The sequence below is a fragment of the Lissotriton vulgaris genome, chromosome 4_1, assembly GCF_964263255.1.
Source record: "Lissotriton vulgaris chromosome 4_1, aLisVul1.2, whole genome shotgun sequence".
Taxonomy (NCBI): Eukaryota; Metazoa; Chordata; class Amphibia; order Caudata; family Salamandridae; genus Lissotriton; species Lissotriton vulgaris.
The window spans coordinates 546,968,594-546,992,779 of NC_141691.1; the positions used below are offsets into that span (position 1 = coordinate 546,968,594).

General features: G+C 45.4%; 1 protein-coding gene across 1 annotated transcript in view; it reads right to left on the reverse strand.

Annotated features, from left to right (window-relative positions):
• The window catches only part of VOPP1 (VOPP1 WW domain binding protein), a 456,859-nt gene extending 438,149 nt beyond the window's left edge, over positions 1-18,710 (reverse strand). The window contains exon 1 of the mRNA XM_086964684.1: positions 18,375-18,710. Coding sequence (XP_086820810.1) covers positions 18,375-18,425 — 51 coding nt within the window. The 5' untranslated portion in view covers positions 18,426-18,710. The remainder of the gene's footprint in view (positions 1-18,374) is intronic.
• Positions 18,711-24,186: the final 5,476 nt, after the last annotated feature.

Genomic DNA, 24,186 nt, shown 5'->3' on the forward strand with positions numbered 1-24,186 from the left:
TCGTATCAGAAGCCTTTATCGATAGCCATAGAGGACTTAGATAGTGAGATCTATGATCCTTCGCTTATCCCTGAAGAAGAGGTACAAGCCTATAAGGTCCTAAGTAGAGGTGAATATAGTGTGTTCACTAGTGAAAAGCAGCTTAAAAGCTCGCCTCCAATATGGGTTGTACCTAGGCTTTCCTGTTTTCAGTTTCTATTTTTGGTAAATTCTGGTGGTGTTTTCTCAGTGTTTTCCAGTGATTTCAAAACTTCTAAAAAACAGTGCTTTTCAGTGGTTACTCATTTTCGCGCCATAAAAAACAACTGAAACAGTGTTTTACCGGTGTTTATGGAACGCTTTGCTTTTATTATTGCTTGCTTTCTTCATCAGACCCCAGCCATGGTAAGGACCACACTGTATGGCATTTAAAGTGGATAAGAGGGTGATCATGATGTGTGCTGAAGAGATGAATGCCATAATGTCACAATCTGACCAGACCAAGCAGTGTATATAGGTACAAATTACAGAGAATAGTTTCAACCTCAGAAGATGAAAGGGTGAGTGGATGGATGTGTCAGGATTTGAACTAGGTTCCATTAAGTCAAACACGGGTCCCTACAATGGGTGTATTAATCCACGGAGCAACCAGCCCTGGATATTTTTTATTTTATGGGTTTTTTTTCTACATTTTTATATTTTGCTAAACATTGATGATATGCATATATACCTCTAGGGCCTTAACCTTAAAAATGTTTTAAATTTTTCTTCAGAAATTGTATATTGCTCTACATTTCAGAATATTAATACAGTCATGAAATACTTTCCATTGTCCTTTGATTCTACAGCTCAGATTTAACAAGCATTTGCAATGCAATACGTCTCGCATTTATGCAAGTGTAAGCTATTGGCACTGTATTTAAAAACAAAAACAAAAATAAAGGGCATTGTTATTTGCAATGTCAATAGCTCAAACTTGCGTAAATGCGAGACCTATTGCATTGCAAATACTTGTTTTAAACGAAAGCGTGAATTGGTCACTCAGCAAGTTGAAAGTTACAGTCTGTGTTCCAGAGTCGCCACCCCTCTCCTGCTCAGAGAGTGTCGCATTGCATTGTAACATCAATATAGCGCCCTCACACGACTTGTGTGCGTGAAGCACTGTTTGGTACTTCATTTGGGGCCATATGTATCAAGCAAATTCGCATTCGCAAAGGCAGAAATTCACAGAATTTCAGCCTTTGCGAATGCAAATTTGCTAAATGGTATGTATAAAGCAAAATCTGGTGCAAAACAAGGAATCGTAAAAATTGCGATTCCTTATTTTGCAATTGCATTTAAGGAATAGCAAATTTTGTGTTTCCTTAAATGCAATGTATGAAGCAAATACATTTTGCAAAATGTCCTTAAGGAATCGCAAATTACCACCAACTTCTAGTTGGTGGTAAGTTGCGAATTCCTTGAAAAATGCAAATTTTAGCATTTTTCAAAGTGCCATATGACGCACATACATGTCCTTAGGGCATGTATGTGCGCCACATGTGCACCCATGCATATTTCAGGGGTGCAACAGGGTGTGCACCCTTGAAATTATTCTCAATTTGCGATTAGCAAATTGAGAATCACAAATTGAGAATAACTTCCCATTCATTCCTATGGGCCTCCTGGCCCATCGAAATGAATGGGAAAGTATTCCTTAATTGCGATTCGCAATTTGCTAATCGCAATTAAGGAATTTTAAGAAATCGCAAAAAAAATGCGATTATGTACATACATACCTATTTGCGATTCTCAAATAGCGATTTCTTAAAAATCGCTATTTGAGAATCGCAAACCAGGTTGGTGTCTTTCAAACTAATAGCTCACAGCACATATATTGCATTTTCTGGGTTGTTTACGCGTGGGTACCATTGGCCAGCTGTGCCATAGGATCCAATATCTAAATATGGTGCCCCAGCTCACATACAGCCACAATACCTTCGGGTTGAGTTCCTGCTATATCATACTGCCGTGGCTGCTGAAGTTAATGGAGCGTGAGGTCTATTGCAACTGCGAGGTGTACATGTTCCGTGAATGTGCATAAGGCTTGCTCTGCTGTACTTGAGCTGTGCCTCTTTTGTGCGTGCAACGGAAGGTGCATGGCTGTGCTGTTCCTATTGTGTGCTTGATAGACTCTTGCACTGCTGCTGTCTATTATTTACCGACCCTAGGCGGGAGAAGCTTGCTCACCTAATGAGTGAACTGTTTCAGTTCTAGTGCCTGTTATGTAGCTGTTCTGTGTGCTCAACTCGAGTGACTTTTTAGTGTCTCTCCGCTGTAGTTTCTGCTTGTAAAAAGAAAGTGTGCTTTGAAAGTTTTATCTGTGTGAGGGACGCTTGTTCAGCGGCTGCCTGTGCTTAATCTGAGCCAATGGCTTTCGGCGCTCGGCAGAATCGTCAACATCGACTCTTATGACAGTCTGCCACGCTGTTAGTCTAATTTAGAAATTAATACAAAAGTGTATTATTAAATGAGATACATTAGAAACGACTAATACCTCTGCTCAAGCCATTCTAACAGCTTTGGGTATCTGGAATGGCCTGACTAGTCGCACTTGTAGCAGTGTTATGTTAATAGTACTGCTGGTACTGTCATTGGCTGGACTCGCAGGGGCAATAAGGTAGCGCAAGCTACAGTGGCCTCCTGACAAAGCCCTGGCACTTTTTTTGTTTTTACAAACTAAGCACTTCTACCTGCGCTGTATCTATTTACAGCAGGATAGGGAGGTTACACCGCTCCTGCCTGTGCAGTGCCTGTTCTCAGTACCCCCTGTGTGTAAGTAGGGCAGGCAGTCGGCTCCGAAGGTTGCAGTTCATCTTATAAACACAAGATTTTTTTGAGATGCCTTCGGTTCTTCACAAAAGCTCTACCCAAACAAATTTGATGATGAAAAATCATGAATGTGGCACTTTTTTTGTGAACAAGGTCGGCATGAACAGTTCATTGTGCTCATTCGGCGCTTTGAAGCAGCAGGAAGAAAGCATGAGGCGCTTTAACTGCAGTAAATAAATACATGCAATACTGCACACTGCTTCCACCGCCCCTTCTCACACAGGGCTAACATTAAGAAATGCTACGAGGAAGAGGTTTACTTCCTAATTGTTTCAAAGCTCTTTCATTTATAAAAGCACAAGTAATAATCAAGATGTGACTAAGACCAACGATAGCAATTATCAATGCTAACACTGGTGACTCACCTCTTGCACGTTTACAGCAGGCGCTGCCATGTGGTGTGACCCCCCCCCCCCCCTTTTAAAATCGTACGAGGTGTTAATTTTTGAATCTCCTTGGAATCTCGGGTGAAAGAACAACAAAGCCTTGTGAAGTGTTTCAACAGGGGGTGTAAAGCACACCTCGGCACCTCCTGCTGTGTATGTAGCCAGTTCCTCCTCAGGGCGCAGACACTGGCAGGAGTCACAGTCCCACAGTTAATACAAAAGGCAGACCCCGTGGAACTGGAAGGAGCGGACACCCTAGGCCGGCTTGAAACTCTGGGCTTTGGAGGAAGTTTCACATTTATGGAAACGACCCGCCTTCTTAAATAATTGAGTTGCAGAACATTGCCAAATATTTAGCACAAAGGGGATGATAACTTTTAAAATGAAAGCTCACAGCCTTGTTACTTCAATTAAAACAAGGGCACTGCGCTGAGATTTAAGGACACTGGCGCTCGGGGTTTAACTTAAGCCCCGGTGGAGACATACACTGCAGCGGGGAGGGGTACAGAGCCATCGCCGAGTGCAAAGCGCAGCGCCCACTTCAAGAGCACCACGCTAAAAGTAAAAGTGTGCTTAAAGGCCATGAACAGCGGGAGGAGGCTGAAATGTTTCTTGAAATTACCGATGCCTAGCTCGGATGCTGGGTTTGTACTGCTTTAGCTCCCTCAAGTGGTCAAAAGGTGCAAATGGCCAAGTGGTCAAATACATTTGAAAAATTCAGCGATACTCGGTTTAAACCGGGTCAGCAGATTTGCAATCGGTATGGTAATATCGAGCAGAGTCGGTTTTAACCGAATTCCGAACAGCCTAGTTGTACCCCACACTGGTAATTTTTGTCTTATGGGTCGTGGCCGAAGATCGCAAGCCCGACTTGGAGCAAGTGCTTGCACTGAAAATTACATTCTGCCAATGTTCTCGTCCCCTGTGTTTCTGGCTGCCAAGGGTACATACTTTATCTGTTATGATCGTGCATACACATGGTTGCCCGCTGACTTCATGGGCTCATGTTTTATTGCAAATCTGTTGCCTCCGACATTCACTGTAGATGCCGATTATCATAAGACTAGAGTTGTGCGAGGCGTAATTAGCGAAGAGGATACTGCCGGTCAAGAGGCAGGAGACTTTTTCAAGGGTTTCCTCCCGTTTTGGGGACCTATGGTTAATAGTAGGAACCTGAGACAGTTGACTCGAGTGGTAGAATCGACAGCTAATATTACTGCCAGTGCCCTTGGTAATATCACCACAGAACTTCAGGCGGAGAGACTTATGACGTTACAAAACCGTATGGTTTTAGATGTCATCTTAGCAGATCGTGGTGGGGTATGTAAGGTGATCCATTCGAGCTGCTGCATTTTCATTCCAGATAATGCTCCCACCGTCTATCAAGCCATCTCGAGGTTGCATAAGATCTCCGAATCCATACACGTGGATGTAGGGGATTGGACGCTACTTGGATGGTTTTGGGGCCTGATGTCGACTTGGGGTTGGAAAATTCTGATGATCATCGGAGTTGTGGTAGTGTTCCTGTTCACGTGTTGCCTTTGTGTGCAGTGTGGTCCTGCCTTATGTGGCCTCTGTGCTACAACGTGTATGAGACAACCATCTGTTACCAAGGGGACTCGGTTGGACAGAGCTATGCTACAGCAACATCTCGATGGTCTGATGAATATCGAATATGATTCCGACTAGTGCTTGCCTACATGAGGGCAAAAGGAGCGTCTGAGGTTCCGTGACGATTGTAAGTGGTGTTTTTAACTCGCACGAATATGGTCGAGTCTAGTATCTATGAACCGCAAATGACGAGTTTAGTAAGTGTGCGCAGTTTCGCTGTGCTAACTTAAACCGTTCGTTTGTTACGTGGGTTTTTCATCTGTACCCACGGGTTCCATCTTAGATACGGCATCCATTTTGTCTCTTGCCCTCAAGTAGCCAGCGAATGGACGTTGTCCGCTTCGCGACCCTGGGACTTCCAAGATATTTGCGGAAGACACATGTTCTTTGAAAGTGTCTTTATGATGAGGGGGTTGCTGCTGTAAGGCAGATGGCGCCGCACGAGGTTCATCTTGCCGCACGGACTTATTGTCTCAGCCGTGCATCTCATTAGGCACGTCCCTTTGATGCCTGTATCTCGTGTTTCCCGATACCTCCCCTTTTACACCCTTTCCGATCTCCCCACTGTCTCCGTCTTCCTCTGCACCTGTCTTCGTTCCTATTTCGATCTATTTTTACTGCTGATTGGAATTTGCTAATGGTGGGAAGATGGGTTTTTACAGTTGGGAACCACCAAATGTTTCCGCACTTATGTTCCGGACCTCATGTGTTTCAAAGTGACCAAAGCGACCCCTCTGGGGGATAATTGTGGGAACCGGGTTGTAAACTTTTGTGTTCAATGTTATCTTATGGGTAAAAACTGTATAAAAGGAGCGATCCACAGAACCAATTTGAAGCAGTCTCCCCAAGTTGCACGCTGTGTACTTGTCGTGATCTCTGTGTTCCCTGCAGCAAATAAACCTTGAATCTTTGACGCCGAAGGAAGTGTCCCGTGTCTCTGTGACTTGTACGCCGGAGCAGGTTACCCACGAAGGTTTCAGGTGTTGTGCCCTGGCACCGCTGGGTCTTAAAGAACCCAGTCCTTCAGTCTGGGGGAGAAGGATTGAACCTGCATCTCCTGAACCGATAGTGACTTCAAGGGCTAGTTGGTTGCCCACCTGAGCTGAAGCCTCTGTGACATAACAGGCTTTCAATCACTTTTCACCTGCATCTGGACTCTCCTATCTGTGATTCTACCCTGCCAGGTGGTGCCATCCCAGTTTAGGACTCTTGAAAGTGGGCCTAAGGTGCTTTCAAGTGGAACTGATGCATCTTCTCTGCTGAGTGATGCATCCCTGAGCAGAAGCGACACATCACAGCTGCTGAGTCGATTGGACCCATTAACGAAAGACCTTCCTTCTCTCTGAAAGCATTTACAGAGATCACTTGTTTATATATCCATAGGATTGTTGGACCAAATAGGAAGAGATTCAATTGGGCTGTCAAGTTGTGTATATTTGGTTGGGAAAATATTCAGTTCCCCATTGATCATCTTTTGATTCACTGTGTAACTGTTTGGTTTTATGAAGTGGGGTCCGACAGTGATATTGGGTGAATTTTGTAACTTGTGATCGGATCCCTGAGTATCTATTATGTATGTGAAGATGTATTTTATTAAGTTTAATAGAGAAATTATAATAACAAGTAAATTAAAGATTTTTGATCAGTACACCCGAATATTAACTCATTCATTATTTCTATTTAAATAGTGATCCTTGTATATTAAATAGAGAGTAGGATTAATAGACCAACAAAATGTGAATCACACAGGAAGTAATTCCTCCAGGAACATTTTGTTTTTTTACTTTTAAAAAGCTGCCAATTTCTTGCCTTACCTATTTGGTTCCTGCAGCCTGTCTTTGGTCACATGACTGAGTGTAGTTGGCAGTTGGGCTTTGTGTTTGGCCCCAAGTCAAATTTACGGAGCTCAAAATCCTCCCAAAGGGGCAAGCCTGAAGCTGTATCCAATGAAGGTGCATTGAAATTGGACATCTTTGCCACAAGGTGTCCCTGACAGGTCTGGAAGTCTTGAAAATCCCAAAACAAACTTCTGAGTCCCAACTGTTCGGGATTTTGGAGCAGCTGATTTGGGTCACTTCCAAAGGTCCCAAGAACTCAGGGACAGTATTTAGGGGCCAGGACTCATTCCAGCATAGGCCATCAGCAAGGGCCAATCCAGGTCCAGTTGGTAATGCTCAACTGCTCTCTTTAGGAAAAAGGCTTCTTGCAGCTTGAAGTGTTCCTGTAGTCACACAGGAGGTCAGTCAACTGACCCTTTGGAGTCAAATATTTTGCCAGGAAACAAGAGGGACATGGACCAGTTCTGTACATTATCTAACCAATGGAGAAAAGGTCCTTGGCTAACACCTCCTATTTTTTCAGCAGTTCTTATTTGCCCCACAGCAAACACAGCCACAGTGTCCCTCACATCTAAAATCCATGACCGGGAAAACCTTTCTCCATGTGTAGAGCTCTTGTTTTCACCCAGAGGTATGGCCAGGGAAATGTGCAGTCCCCTCTACCATATTCACTGCAAACCAATTCTGGGGGTATGTTCCCTCCCATTGGATTCAGAGCAAGCCTGGCTAGTGTGGGCCTTGGAAACAAAGGCTTTTTTTCTTCAGGTTTCTCCTTCCACAAAACTATAATGGGGTCCTGCCCAGCTGTCCTTCCTGGGCTCATAGGGATTAAATTCCCCACACCCAGTCTATACCATCACCAGACCTAAGCCACTGCTCTGCTCTGGTAGCAGCTTTCACACCCCATTAAGGCCAAGCACTGGTTAGGAAGCTCATAGCAGGCTAATGCAAATTAGCATCTGAAAATTTCAGGCAGGGAAAAAGTTACTTTTTCTGAATATGTAATAATATTCTAATTGGACCACTGAATTTTATTTTAAAAAAATATGAAAAACTGTCTTTGAATTACTATTTTATCAACTTCCTATAAAAAGTTGCAGATCACAGTTTATAATCTGTACTTTGAAATTTTCTATGATCAAGCTCCAGCCTGCTACTGAAAATAGCTTTCGTGATTTGAGGAACTTGCCAACCTTACATTTTGTACATCATCCACATCTTCTACTTTTGAATATCCGGCACACTACCTTATGGTCGACAAACAGTACTTAAGGGTGACTTATTAATATTTAAAAGTGGAATTGTACCTAACAAGCCACTGCCCTAGACATAATTCCAGGTGATGTGTTCCTGCACGAGACAGACATTCGGAGTGCTTACTTTTCAGTGGTATTTACAGCTATTATGAAGGGGGCACCTATCCACTAACATGGACAGGGGCGGAAATAACCCCCATCTTTAAAGAGGGTTTGTGTGATATGTCTGCAAATTACAGACCTATAAGTCTATACCAAAAACCTTTTAGCAAGGTGATCTTGGGCAGACATTAGAACTGGTTATCTACCAATGAGATTCTGACACCTCTCCAGGTGGGCTTTAGAGAGTCCACAAGTACACTAGATCTGTCTACAGATCTGTCTACTCTGGGTGGGGGATGACTTTACGTTATGGCTGTAGACCTACATTCAGCCTTTGATACAGTTCCCAGATTAGCGCTTTGGCAGGTCCTTTTCGAGATGGGGATGCCCATTTATTTGCTAGACATCATAGTCAGACTGCATATTAACAACTATGCGTAGGTTAGGTTTGGTACGGCAGATGAATTATCTGATTCCTTCCCTGTTATCAGAGGAGTCAGACAGGGGTTCACTTGGCCCCTACGCTGTTTACTCTTTACCTCTTTGACCTTGTTACATTTTTTACCCAATGTGACAATGACGCACCCAGATTACCAAACATGAGGGTCCCTGCCCTCATGTTTGATGATGATGCTTCACTACTCACCAAGTCCACCATGGTACTTCAGAAGCTGTTGGACCAGTTTGAGTGTTTTTGTAAAAATGGAGGGAATGGAGATTAACATGAGCAAAACTAAATATATGATCCTGAACCCAGGGTTTTCGATCAGGACTCACCTAATATTAGCAGGGGCGTCAATAGAGCGTGTGCACACTTAGGGATAACATTAACTAAAATCTGGGGTGGCAACCTCATATAACTCAAAGAACATTAAAAATGGAGCAAGTGGTGGCAGGCATTCCAAAGATGTCAAGTGGCTCACAGTATTGCCACATTCAATCAACCCTACAGATATATAACCACCAGGCCCTGGGGTCAGCTGTCTATGAAGCAGAGTTGTAGGGACATCTGGGTGCGACTTCATTAGCTATGGCGGAAAAACACTTCTTGAGTCAGTTGGTAGGTGTACCCGTAAGTACTCATTTGCTTACACCTAGGCTGGACTTTGGGCTGGAAGCACTACATGATCAGTTAGGTCTGCACCCCTAACTTTACTGGAGGAGGATCTAAGCTACCCTGGAACTTCTAACAGAGTGAAACAAAGACAGGAAGGCGCGGAAACCTGCCCCTGGGCACAGCCGTCGCAGGTAAACTGCCTCAGTAGCAGAGAGCAGTACTCATTGGTGGGTTGGTAAAGAATTAGTGTACATTGGTTTGATTAAAGGGAGCAGTACATATACACGGCAGACGTTTTTAGCGCACAGACTGTAATTGACTTGAAGAGCAAGTGGGAATCTAAATTTATTATAGTTGTGAAGGCTATTTCAATTGACCTTCAGGAAACCTCAGGTTGCTTTAATGTGCCATGACAAGATGGGAGTTGCCTAGGAATGAGGGGGGGGGGGTAATTGAATGCAATACGTGGATTCATGTGGATACCTCTTCTCTGTTTATTGGAAGGAAAACAAGGAAAGCAATCACAGAACTCATAAGGGGTGGGGCTACCTGGAGAGCGAAGACCGGAAAGGAGCGGAGCGGAGCATGCTAGGATGCTAGGAGGGGTAGGGCTAGCTATGTGGCTCGTATTAGAAAGAAAAGAAATCTTCCCCCAAAAATAATCAAGCCAGAATATAGGTATTTTTATAGGATACCTGGGAACTAGGTGCCAAGCACACACTTGCCCGTACGTTGCTAAGACAGGGTTTTATTCCCCTCATCTCCCAGAAAAAAAATCGCCCCTAATTCGAGTCCTTTCCTGAAATGTTTTCATTAGAGAAAGAGGCGAATGACACAGCAGCTTTTACTGGTGGGGGTTAGTGACGATTCAGTGGTGCCAGTCTTTCTCTTCCCCATAAAAACACCCAGCCACTCATTCCTACAGTCTGACATTTCGACTCCTGGAGGTCTCTGATGGTATGAAGTTAAATGAAGGAAAGCGGATCAATGGGGTTACGGAAGGGCTATATGTAGACCGTATGTCATGGCACTCTTGGGGAGTAGCTTACCCGTGGATGTGTAAAAAGAAGCAAATCCTTCCATCAATGCACCTTATAGGACTCCCTATCAACCGAACTAATGCATTCATTGTGAGCGGTGCTTGGGGCGTAAGTGCCCTAAACCGCAGGGGTGCATGGAAAGGATGTACAGGATGTGTGGACATACCGTTGTCAGGCTATTAGGTTGGAGCAGTAGATGGACTCTTGTGTTTGGAGACCTGACAGCCCCAATGGCGTATTTGATCGGAAGCCTAGCCACCAAAGGAAAAGGGCACGAGCGGTGTGACGGTCAGAGCTGCCTACTTTAAAAATACGGGTTTGAGTCTCGGCGTCGGGTCAATAGTCTGTGATTCTGAGCAAATCGCTTAATCTCCCTCTGTGTCATTCAAAATAAATGTCTTTGTGTATTGTAACTCATGCTCAGGTACAGAGCTCACCCTATATAAAATTGCAAACAAAAGTGTGCCCAAAAGTACACAGTGCACCTTCAAGAGGATTTCTGAAACCACATTGACAATTATGTGATTGCCCCATGATATTTGAGGTTTGGCGTAACCATGGTTAATTTAATGTGAGTTTTGGGAATTTACATTTTTTGAGTATTTGTTCCCTGGGGGGATTCCTTGACGTCATGGTTCCTGGCAAACGGAATGGATAGTATTAAATAAACCCTTTATGAAACCAACTGTACAAGGCGGTCTCATAATCGGATTAACAATACCAGTCTTTCATTACTTTGAGTGACTCTGTCCTCGCCAATCAGGGCTCTAGGGATGCATGCTCCTATATGAAGTAGAGTGGTATTTCCGTATGATGTTACATGAAAGTCCAGAAGAGAAGGTGTGTAAGTGTGTTAGTGTGAGGCTGTGTGTGGTACTGAACAATAGCTGAAAGTCTTGCAAATGCAAGACCAATTGCATTGCAAATGCTTGTTTTTTTAAGAGTAGGCAGCGGTCCGTTGGACCACTGCCAGCTCTCCCAAAATATTTCACTGCCCAACATAAAGGGGAAATGGTTCCCCGGGGACCCTTTGCCATTTCCAACTGGCTTACCACCTACTTAAAGTAGGTGGTAACTGCGATTGCGTACATACCAGTGCGACTCGCTAGAAGGAAGGGACACCCTTGGCACGCCCCTTCCGAATAGCGACTTGCAAACCCTATTTTGTGAGTTGGTGATAGGTTACGGACTCACAGAATAGTGTTTGTACATACCACAAACATTTTTAGCGGTTGCAAGCGGGCCGATTTCCTGTTTGGGACAGCAAAAAAGGGTTGTACATCTTGCCCTAAAATCCATGAGGTAGATCGCAATTTAAGACCCATTGGGAATCTTTAAAAACACAGGAATCCAATCCTGCTGGGGAAAGCAGACCTACATGTCTGTGCTGGCTTTTAAATAAACCACTGCACTTTACTGACTAGATTATCATCAGTGGGTGTCGGGGCCCGGTGTTAAACTGGCTGAAGTCTCACCTTGATGACCGCTGCCAGGCTGTATCCATCCCCCCATTTCGCCCTAAACTTAGAACAATTCAAAGTGGTGTTCTTCAGGGATTCTCCCTCAGCCAAATGGTGTTTAATGTCTACAAAAAAACACTAATCTCCCTTATCAAGTCTTACAAGATCAAAGTTACTAACTATGCAGACGACACTCAATTGATTCTATCACTAAATAAAAATCAGGCTGATTTGATCAGCAACTTTCAGGCCAGCATACTAGATATTTTTAGTTGGATGAATGGGAACTCCCTCAAGCTGAATGGAGGTAAAACAGAGCTCCTCTGCTGCCCCTCTACTAAAATTTTAATATCCATAACCTTCAATTTTTGGCCCCTACCCACAGAGATCCTGCTTGGCAACTCAACTGTGGTCCGGACTAGTGCTAGATGAGGACCTTTCTTTGGAGAAGCATGTGAATGGAGCTGCTGGGAACTGCTTTGCCATGATTCAGGGTCTCAGGAAACTGTACCCAATGTTAACTGCCCAACAAGATCTTTAATTTCCAGAGGCATTATATTAAGTAGACTGGACTACTGAAATGCACTCCTTTTGGGAGCCCCTAGATATGTACTAAAGAAATTGGAATGTGCTCAAATAGTCACAGCTAAATTAACGCTAAACAGATCTCGGAACTCCTCTGCATCCGGTGCTCTCAGAGACCTTCATTGTCTACCCATTAAACAAAGGATCATTTTTAAATCACCCTGCATTTTCTTAAAAGCATTGCACAACAAAGGACCAAAGCCACTGCCGGCCAGATTAAGAAAATATACTCCTGGTAGGTCCCTTCGATCGGCTAGACTTAATTATGTTCAAGAACAGAGATTCAATAAAGTCCAAAAGAGAGGACATGCCTGCAGGGTGAAAGCGGCATAGTTATGGAAAAAGCTACCAGTCTTAGTACGATCCCAAACCAACTTGTTTTCATTTAGGAGACCCTTAAAACTTGGCTCTTCCCTACTTGGTTAAATCTCTGGTCTCTCTGATTTAAATGTCTTTCTTTCATTCTCCATGTCTTTACTGACAAGACTTCTGGCTTTCTAGCGCCAGGATATCATTCTGGTCACAGGGCACTCTATAAATAATCAAATACAAATAAAGTAACTTTTTTTTTAAATGCAGCACGTTTCACTCAAAGGAAAATGGGATGAGTTTCAAAACGAACAACTAAACATTTCAGTTTCATTATTTAAGAGTAGGCAGTGGTCTGTGGGACTACTGCCTGCCATTAAAAAACGTTTTCACATGCATTCACAAAGGGAAGGGGTACCCTGCGAATCCCTTCCTGTTTGCGTATGGGTTAACATCAAATTGTATTTGGTGGTAAAAAGCAAATGCTTTGTGACCACATTTCGGTTTATTTATTATTTATTTATTTATAAAGTTTTACATAGATCGAACTTGACCCAAGAGGGTATCAGAGCGCTTTACATGCAAATCATTCTTACATCCCACTGGGAATCGCTATTAGGAAGGGATGCCGTAAGCGCCCCCCTTCCATATACCGAATCGCAAACCTTTTTTGCGATTCAGTAATAGGTTACTGAATCACAAAATTGGGTTTGCACATAGAAAAAAAAACGTTTGTGCTGTCACAAATTGCCCGAATAGGCAGTTCGGGTTGGACTGTTCCCATGAGGAACAGGGACAAGACTGATTTGCATGTGGCTGGTTCTGAACTGGGGTGGCAAAGTGAGTGTCTGAAAAGTTTCAGCGCTCCGTCCATCATCTCCTTGTGTTTGCTTTGGTCACCAGCATGACAGCAGCATTGTGATTGGTCTGAGCACCCTAGTTCTCCACTCAGACAGGGACTGGAAGCCTGTGCATGTTCTTCATCCACGCTAGGCATTACAGCTGGCTGGAGAACCTGCTAAGTGTTCAGGACTGTTTCACCGGCCCAAGACGGCCGGCCAAATCATTATGCACACTAAAGAGAGTGCCTACCTCTCCTCCCCCTGCTCCTGTGACAGCCCAGTCCTGCACGCACTTAAAAGAAAACAACTCTGTGGCAGTACAGAAAAAAAATGATAACATTGTGCTATTATCATTTTATTTTTATTTAGGTACTGCTCAAAAATCAGTGGGACAACACTCCTCCACCTTAGCGGAGGTGAGGGCATGTAATAGTTGGCTTCCATTGGGAGCAAGCTAAAATACTATATAGAAATATTACATTTTCGGGGAATCTTCCAAGGCAACATACTGTACATTTCCTGCTTCCTGTGCTGTATAGTGTGTGGCATAAAGAAAAGGTTACACTTTTACAGTACGTTGTAGAGTGGATGGATTACCCCTACTTTCTAAGATTCCCAACACCTTTAGAGTTAGCACACTGATGAATTACGAGGTACTTTCCAAAAGCACATTCATCTTTACATCTCCTTTGTTTTCATGTTTTGGTGGTTAGACCTCCAACAAGGTAGGAGAGAAAGGTAGATGCAGATGTACTTCCATGAATTTCAATGAAGGGTAGCCCAAGATGGGAGAGGCAAGGCCTGGCTTGCCCCTTCAGAAGCCCAACACTACCCTTGTTACTTACTGCTGTTTGCTGTGGTTTTAAAGGCAGGCCAGAAACAAAAAATAAAATATGTCTGCACTTTCCACTCCCGCTCCTCTTCCTCAGGCCCCTCGGTAGCAAATAAAGGGCTGATATAGCGGCTACAAGCATCAATCCCACAACTTCATTGGGTGGTCAAAGGACGCATAAATCCACTTCCGGTTCACCTGCCTTTACGGTGAATTGATATTCATGGGTATTTAGCAAATGCATAGATATATTTTCAGTAGTTAATGAATCATGTCACAGGGACTCCGCCGCAGAGTACACATACTTCTTCTAGGTCGGTTAAAGCTTCACTTGGAAATCAGAATTTCTCTCGTACATGTAATTTGTGGAAACATCTACGGGTATATTTACTAGTAAATTGGCAAAGCGTGTCATTAAGCCAAGAAGGCTAACAATATGCTCTGTCACTTTAGAAACGCAGGGCTGAACCATATTTACAGGAATATGGTGCAGCCCTACTTTAGTCCCTGGCTGGCACTAAATTTAGCTGCCTAGCGCCCACCCCTACTGACCACGCTTGGAACCTCTGCATCATCCTTGACTCCTCCCTCTCCATGAACCACTAGATCAATGCCGTTGCCTCCGCCAGTTTCAACTGCCCTCGCATCCTCCGTAAGACCTTCAAGTGGATCGTCCCAAATGCAGAAGGACCGTCACCCACGCACTCATCACCAGCAGACTGGACAACAGCAACACCCTCTACGCCAAAATCAATAGAACTCTTCTGCGCAGACTCCACACCATCCTGAACGCCGCAGCCAGACTCGTCCTCGGGACACCGCGCCATGAGCACATGACCCAACACCTACGAGGCCTCCACTGGCTTCCCAGAGAGGGACACCTTCAAACTCCTCACCCACACCTACAAATCCCTCCACAAGATTGGACCCAAATATCTCAACAAGAGAGTATCCTTCAACGCACCCAAGAAAAACCTCCGGTCCGCCAACCTCGCTCTGGCAGAGGTCCTCCACATCCGCAGAAACAGAACCTGCGGGAGAGCTTTCTCCTACATCGCAGCCAAAACCTGGAACGAGCTCCCTGTGAACACCAGATGCTCCCCGACCCTGCACACGTTCAGGAAGGACCTCAAGACCTGACTCTTCAACTGATCCGGAGCCGCCCCCCAGCGCCTTGAGGTCCTCACAAGTGAGTAGCGCGCTATATAAATCCCTGATTGATTGATTGATTGATTGATTGACTTTGTCCTTAAAATCTGTCCAGATGTTATGTTACCAGCAGCACTCTCACATGGCATTGAACATTATACGGAGGCAAAAGAAGCAAACATGGGTATATACAAATGATGCTGGCCATGCCACAAGCATTACCTCCTATAGTCTCAGAGTACCAGAGATAACATTTCCAACTAGGACACAAATGATGTAGCTCAAGTATAAGCACAAAGGGACAAGAAGTGGCCACAGAACCCATCAGCCCATCTACTATTTATTTATACAGCAGGTTTTATATGAGCACATTCCAGGTGCATAAATGGATCGGGAGTATTCTAGTGAGACTAAGCAATGTTTACATGGAATATGAAATCAAGCCAATTAGCAGTGGTCTATAAGGTCTATATACATCAAAGAAAAATATAGAATAATATCAGTGATTTAGAAAGTCGCGGCTCATAAAACAAGCAGACACAAATATATAACATATGCATAAAGGACATAATATTGCATAAAAGCAACATTAAAAACACACATTGCATCATACTGAGGTAACAGCTTAATAGCAAATACAAGCATAGTGGTTGATGTTAGTAACGATGGATTGGGATGTGACCCACTAATTCCCCTGGTTGAGATTAATTCAAGCATTCCATCAGCTTACGTAACTGGGCCCTATTGTCTTTGACCACATGCGTGGTGTGGGCCAGTACTTTCTCTGTGTCAGACACTTTCCCAGCCAGTTTCTTATGACTGTTGGGAAATAGCCCCAGGTCTAAAGTCACTGTTTGGATCTTGTTTTCATGAGTCACTTTGGTGTCCTTGATCGCCATCAGAATGCACTCAGTGTGTGCTTCCAGCTGCCCCTATTCTGCAAGCTTTGGGCCAGAATTCGCCTGCTGCCCCATTTTGGTTTGGTTATGTTGCACCATGCCTACAGACCCTTTGGGAGGTATTCCATACACTGGGCCACCCCGCCACACCACCCCCAAGCAGAGTCCATCTCAGCAGCTGTGCCATTACTTAATGCATCTTTAATCTACATATACTTACTTCCTTTATGCATCTATATACCTTCCATGTACTTATGGATCCATATATTTATTACTTTATTCTAATTAAGCATATCCAATGCACAACCCTAGTTCTCACCCTATACCTCTCTCAATATATCCTCTACCTCAATTCTGACTAATCTCAAACCTCTTTCTGCTACTCTTTCCAATGCACTACCCCATTTCTCACCCTATACCTCTATCAATATATCCTCTACCTCTGCTCTCTCATTCATCTCAAACCTCATAACACTACTATAATCCCAAAATAACCCTTTCTAGACTCCTCCCTACTCTAACCCTCCTTGCCGCAACTCATACCTCTTTTACTATTCCGATCCCCCCAAACAAGCCTTTCTAAACCCTTCCCTCTGACTCTTCTGCCTCCACATTAGTTTTACTCCTTCTAAGCCTCCTCCTACTGCTGTGACCTCCAAAGAAAAAGTCTAAATCCTTCCCTCTTCTATCCCTCCACTATTCTTTTCAATCCAAATAACAGACTAACATGTCCAAATCTCAAATTAATTTCATATTTCACTATACTGATTCACCACTAATCCTTTATGGGTTCCAGAGTAGTGTGCTACGTGCCAAAAATGTGTTTCATTACCTCATCATCTTTAGCAATCGCTATATATATGCAAACCTTTTTTTCTCTTCATTCCCTCCGCTATCCTTCTCAATCCAGATAACTGACTAACATATCCACCACTCAAATTACTTTCATATTTCACTATACTAATTCACTACTAATCCTTTATAGGTTCTGGAGTAGCATGCTACTCGCTGAAAAAGCGTGTCAACGCAACTACAATACAGTACACCATGGACTGGGATTCGACCCTAAGGAAATATCAGTGGCTGAGATTAATTCAAGTATTCCATCCATCACTTTTCATATAATTTAGTTGATAAAACATTTTTAAAACTAGCTAAGCATTACATAGACGTGGACTACTAATATTGTCAACAGAGTTTGCAACTAAACTCTCTTAAGCTCAACCTGATCAGTACACACTGCTCCTGACAATGCAAACTGCCACTCGTAGATATGATTTGATGTGCCTAGAAGTACCACCCTGCATTAATACAGCACAGCGTTGATTCAGCATGGCAAAGTCAGCCCACTGCCCTCGGCAAAGGAACTATCTGACCCCATTCCTAAAGGTTTCTTTTTTTTGTTTTCTCGCTATTGCGTGCATGCCTGGGTCATCTGCCTTCGGTTTTGTAATCTATCATACACAAGGGATCCTTTCAAACAGTAAGAGGGGGGTAGATGCAAATATGTACACGTCAAGAAGATGTGCGGCATACATCAGTGTAGGGGAGACGTGTAGCCAATCAGGTTGTTCGGATGAGGCCCGGGAAGACTTGGGATACTTGTGTGTGGCACCTCTGCTGATTCCAGCTGTGCAGGGTCAGGGTGAGACCTGCCCGATCTCAGCCTCCATATAGGCATCTGTCTTCTTTGAACTTTCTGTTTTCTTGTATTGACGCTGTCTTTTGCTTTTATCTGGGCACTTTGGTTGTCACATAATGATCGTGTACTTGTTTTACGACCCGTTCTCTTGCAAAGCGCTCCGATGCCCGTGGGGTAGGTTCGCTCTGTGCAAAACGCCATAAATAGATAAATAAATAAATTATAAGCCAGATTTGACAGATGGTTGTTTTTCAGCTCACACACAAAGAGAAAGCTCTTTCAAAGGAAGGGGGTTGGTAAACTCTCATGGTTGGCACCGCTTTGCCCACCCTGTACATCTAGAAGATGAAATTAGTTTTACGGCGGATTTTGGCACAACAGAAGATTTTACCCATCCATCAAAAGTAAACAAATAGAACAGATTGAACCATGAAAGCGACCACCAGTGCCCGACCCATCCCCATCTACCGCAGCAAGACCTCTGATGGACATGGCTGGCGAGAGAAGCAGTCTTACCTCTAGGACCAGCGACAGCAGGCTCAGCACCACAAGCTGTAAACTGTCCATGTCTCCCCTCTCAGCAGACGTCTTAAAGACACACGCGGCCCGTCAGAGTAAAACCGCGGACATCCTTCCCTTGACAGACCACAGCAGCACCCCCAGCTTGACGTCGTAGTCGCTTCTGGCCTCAGCTAGCGCATCAGCAGCCCAACATAAGCCGCTCCTCTCGGTGCTCACGGGCCAGCAACCTGGACTGAAACCCCGAACAAGCTCTGCAATCTTCCGTCTCTGGGATACAGCGCTTCGAATGTTTCTGGAGTATGTCTCGAGTGGCTAAGATCACCTGGCTGCTTCCCGGTGTCTTTCAGCGCTCGTTTGTTTCTATTTGTGCTTTTTTTGACAGTCCCTTGACACTGCTGTGCTTACCGCAGGAGAGGAAGGAGAAATGAAAAGCGAAGGAGGCTTGACAGTAACACAAAGAAGCTGTGTGCGCCGAGAAGCCCCGCCTTCTACCTCCAGGATGCACTCTCCAAAGATAGGAAGATGACACCTCCCTGAGATCATCATACCCTCCCAAGGAGGCGAGGATAGCTGAGCCCCGCTGGCCCCGCCCACTCCCTCTGCTCGCCCGGCCCCGCCCAGGCTGCCTGCTGCACTCTACGTGGATTAGTCCTGTTGTTGACATGGGAGATGCAAAGCCGCCCCTCCCCGCAGGCAGCTCCCTCTCCATGGTGCTGTAAACAGCGCCTCGTTCAGTGCTCGGAGTGTGCGCGTGTTCTGTCGGGCGTCTGCAGCACTCTGACTGGGCTTAATGGTATTTTCAAATTTCACTGCTACGCCCAGCACCGCCTCTTTGTTTCTACCAACTCTCCTCAATAAATGGCTACAGAGTACACATAAATGTAATGCTTGGTTTGTTACTTAGTGCATGACCAGTGATGTATGAAAATCCATGATTCCTCATTGTTGTTCCTCTCTATGGACCCAGATAATCACAATTTAAATACCCAATTTTAAAAAAGAATAAAGGCAGGACTGTTTTTTAATTAACGCTGAAAATATAAAATTGAACGTAGATTTTCTCATGTTAAAGTGAATGTTCTTTATTCTTCTCATCTCTGGATATCCGTGAAGTAATCAAATGGCGGGTAAAATACAAACATGTACAGCAAGGCAAAATTTGTCTGTCGTTGTTGAACTTTTTAAAGATATGTCTGTCGACGACGGGCGAACTCTTATGAAAAAGGTGCTTTAGATTGTACCGTTTCTTAATCTCAAATAAACATCTAGGGTAATCAGCCACGATTTACATGTGCTCCAGGGGGTAACCGATCCAATAATATTACAATGTCTAGACCCCTAAGAAGAAGAACTGGTCTCAGCAATTCCTGCCCCCACTTACCCTCCCCTTGTGCTTTGAAGAGAGAGTTGACCCATCTGCCCTCTCAGATGCATTCTGGAAGTGCCTGGAGGCAGGGTTGGATTGGGATTAAAAATCGGCCCGGCCCAGGCAAGCTAAAAAAAAGTGGCCTACATTTGCATATTGCCTTTCAGCATAACACTGCTTCGGCGAAATTTTATAAACAAGCATTTACAATGCAATAGTCTCGGCATTATTAAAGGTAGAGCTATTGGCATTGCTTATGACATTTCTTTTTATTTTTTATTTTTTTAAATCATAAATAAATGGCATTGTCATTTATATTGCCAATAGCTTAATCGCTTGCATATGCGAGACCAATTGCATTTGTACCCACACACACACACTCAGAGCCCCACACACATACACACACACACACACACAGAGCCCCTCCACACACCCACAGAGCCCCAGACACACATGCCCCCCCCACACACACAGCCACACACACACAGCCACACACACACACATACACACACACAGAGCCCCCCACACACACAGAGCCTCACACACACACACACACACACACATAGTCCCCCACACACAGACACACACAGAGCCCCCCCACACACAGAGCCCCACACACACACACAGAGCCACACACACACACAGAGCCCCCCCCCACACACAGAGCCTCCCACACACACACAGAGCCCCCCCATACACAAAGAGCCCCCCACACACAGAGCCCCTCCCACACACACACAGTGCCACACACACACAGAGCCCCCCCCCACACACACAGAGCCGCAGGGGTAGAAAGCTCCGAAACCGAGCTCCCGGCTCAGCTGATAACTACCTAAGCAGAGCCCCCCAGCGTTGCCCAGCACCAGGATCCCGACCGGACTACCAAGCCGGGAAGTGCAACCTGACTCACACCGAAAAGCAGAGACCGGCCGCCTGATCACACCCGCTGGTGATCGGCGCTCCCCTGCCTTCTCGCGACCCCAGGACACTCACCTGATTGTAGCCTACCGATGCCGGATCCGTCCTCAACGTCCTCCTTGCGAATCACGACTGCTACAGGCTCGACTACCAGTTCAGTAGGTACTTTATTCGGTTAAGATTATTAACCATAAAAGCGTACAAAATACAAAATTCATTTACATTAAAATAACAATAATAATTTAAGGTAAAAATACATCAGTTTTCCTTACAATCAGACAACACAAAATTGGTAGGAGTGATATCCTTGTTCTATCAGAGTAATATATCTGGGCCAAGGGGTAGGTTGTAGTAATTATAGGGGGGGTAACTGCTGGTAACTAGTTGGTACAGGACCCTTCCTGCCCCCCGGTGATATCCCTCTACGCTCCATTAAGTGATTGGCGAATATGCAGATCTTGGGTAAAAATCGGACAATTCAAGTATTGATATAGGCCCATCTCCTATTTGTGGCTCCCAGCTTTGTAGATAAGGGACGACCAAGTTGTCCCGGAAGTTGACAATGACCAGGTCTCCCGCTATGTTCTTGGGACGGGAGCCTATCCACCCCACCCTTCTGACATTTAGGATTGTCCTGTTAATGTTGGATGGAAGCGGTCTATGTTTTGTCAGCCAAAACTGGACTTTGTTTTTGAGTTCCTGGTGACCTTCAATCTTCCCGGTAGCGAGCGCAGGCACTCCCGAGAGGACACATACGTAGGGTGCTGCCACTGGTGGTAAATTTATGGATCTATTACTCACGGCTAGCCCCTCAGAACATTTGCCTGCTTTCGACCACCCAGCTCTGGGAACAGATCTATGGGCCATTGTCAGTTCATTGGCTACCTCCTTGTTTTTAATAACTGATAGTACAGGATCAGATGGGTTATTCTGGGCAATTTTGCTGTGTGCAGTCGTGCCAGACATTTTTGAGACAGCAATTCTCTGAGGTTGCTTGTTTGACTTAGTTGGCTTGGTATTGTCGTCTATTGTTGAGAGCTTTTCCACAATTCTCTCTAACCTTTCGCTAAGCGGGGATAATAGGGTTTTTACCAATTCTTCAAAGTGGGCCAACAAAATAGATGGTAAAAGGGATTTGGGGTTTCCAGTATTTGACCTGCTTTGGGTGACCTGGGGGGTGGTGGTGACAGTAACCAAAGAGGGGTTTAAGGTTGTTTTTCGGTATTTCGATGGTTTCCCCTTATATTTCATACCTTTACGTTTTATGCTCTGGGTGAGAACCTGAGGATGTACTTACCCCTGAGTGGAAATTTTATCTGTTGTTACGACTGGGATTTCCAGTGGACTTTTATTAAGTTGATGCAAATTCCTAAACTGGGGGCTTCCAATACCTGTAGGGCATGTTGTGGAACTGGATTGATCAATTCCCTGTTCAATGGGGATATACCTGGTTTTGCAAATGGCGTTTAATTCCCTCTGTAATACAGAGTTCGGCGAGTCAATTAAGATTGGAGGGGATCGTTTGCTACCCATGGTGTCTTTAGGGAGGCTATGTTCTATTGACTCAAAAGCCGTTGTTACCCTAGTTAAGTATAGGTCCAGTGTCCCCTTAAGTGACCTTCATTGAGAGGCAGATTGTTTGGCTGACCCTTTAGAGGTCATGATGCGACAAGCTAATGACCCAATTGCACACACCTTGTGTGAGACCAATGGATATCTAGGAAGACTAAGGATGACTAAGGGGCTACGGAAAAAATAGACAGGAACAATCGTTGGTAGGCTCTGGATGGTTGGTCTCTAATTAAGCATACCTTAGTTCATGTCTTTAGTCCCAAGAGACCAACCAAGAGGGGTGCCCCGACCCAACCTCTTCTGGCCTCTGAGGGCCACAGAGGGCCCGCCCTTTCCCCGGGCTTAGCCCGGAGTCCCGCGAGGGAGGTCTGACGATAGTTTTATGCACCTCCTGGTGCTAGGATGCGGTCACGTGGTTCCCTGGGCTGCTGGGGATTGCAGTCCCTTGACCTGCGCTCCACGTGGCGGCCTCGGCTTCCCCAGATGGAAGTGGGAGCGGGCAGCGGGAGGCAGGCGGCAACCCCATCAGGTCAGACAGCAAGAATGGCAACAGCCCTCCACTCGGGCTCCCCAGCGGCAAAGTCAGCAACAATCAGGCAGGTTCCAAAATGCTCCCAGGGACAGTCGTAGTTACTGTTGTGGCTGTAGCTGCGATAGCTGCTGCGGCATTAGAAGTATTAACAGAATTGACAACCTTTACTTTAGCTCCCCTGCCTTTTGTGAGCCATAATAGTTATATATGCGTTGTTCCTCTCCCAAAGATGCTTCTAAGAATTTTCCCCCTTTTTTTTTTTTTGGGCCACAAAAACAGCACCAGTTTACCAGAAGAAAATAGTGGGGGGCTCTGAGTATGATTGTTCCGCCCCGCTGCAAACACCTGGCTACTAAGTAATAGTTGTTGAGCCTGCCAAGAAAAAAGTCACGCTGCTTTTGCGCGGTGCTGCCGAGAAGAAAACACTCACAAGCCATTGGTCACTTGATGAAACGTGGGGGAAACCTCTACCGGGTTCGGGTCCGGGAGAGAAGAACCTCCACTCCTCCCATCTCTGCCTCAGGCCGTGGCCGTGGCGTTCAGCGGCAAACCCACACCTGCAGCCCGTCAGTCCGAGACCGCAAAACCACTGCTGGATTCGATGTGCTCCTCGGCTCCGCCCGCCTTACTCCGCAGCAGACACTTCCCTCGTCCGTGAAAAAACCGGCTCTGCTAATACCAGCACCGGCAACAAACCAACACGCAAAAACAGCTCCCTTCAGGAAGTTTTCACCAAGTAAGTTTTTCACCTGTTCACTTCTCCGCAATGCGTAATCAGCAAGGAAGCTCAGAGCTCCATTCCAATCCACAAAAAAACAACGGAAACAGCTGCAGTCATTCTGGGTAGGTCAGTTCCAGGCAAGACGCTCCGTACCTACAAATGTTGCTGGAATCTTCATGTCGGGACATCCTAGGCCGCTGCGAGCGCCGGGCAGCGCTGCTCCTCCCCGGGGCTCCCCAGCACCTCAGAAAGCAGCCCGGAAACAAAGGGCCGCTGGGTGGTGAGGGCGGCTCAAGCCTGGTTCTCTTCCGTCTCGGCCACCAATTCAACAGTGTTTTGCATCAGGTCCCGCAATAGTCTTGGCTTGACTACCACTGAAGGAGAGAAGACTTTCCACCGGAGCTGCTTGATTTCCGCCGAATCTCACCCAGCGCCTGACTTCAAAATGGCGGCCCGCGAGGACTCCGCCTGACCGGAGCCTCACCGGAGCCGTTTGCCACCCTTCGAGGTACTGGCTGCTGCGGGGACGCTATACAGGGGGGTGATGGTATATTCTTTTCCACCATTTAAACGGAGACAACTGGCCGATTATCCTGTCTCGACAGCCTACGTGCCTGACTCTAAAATGGCGGCCCGCGAGGACTCCTCTTGACCAGAGCCTCACCGGAGCCACCTGCCACCCCTCCCGAGGCACCGG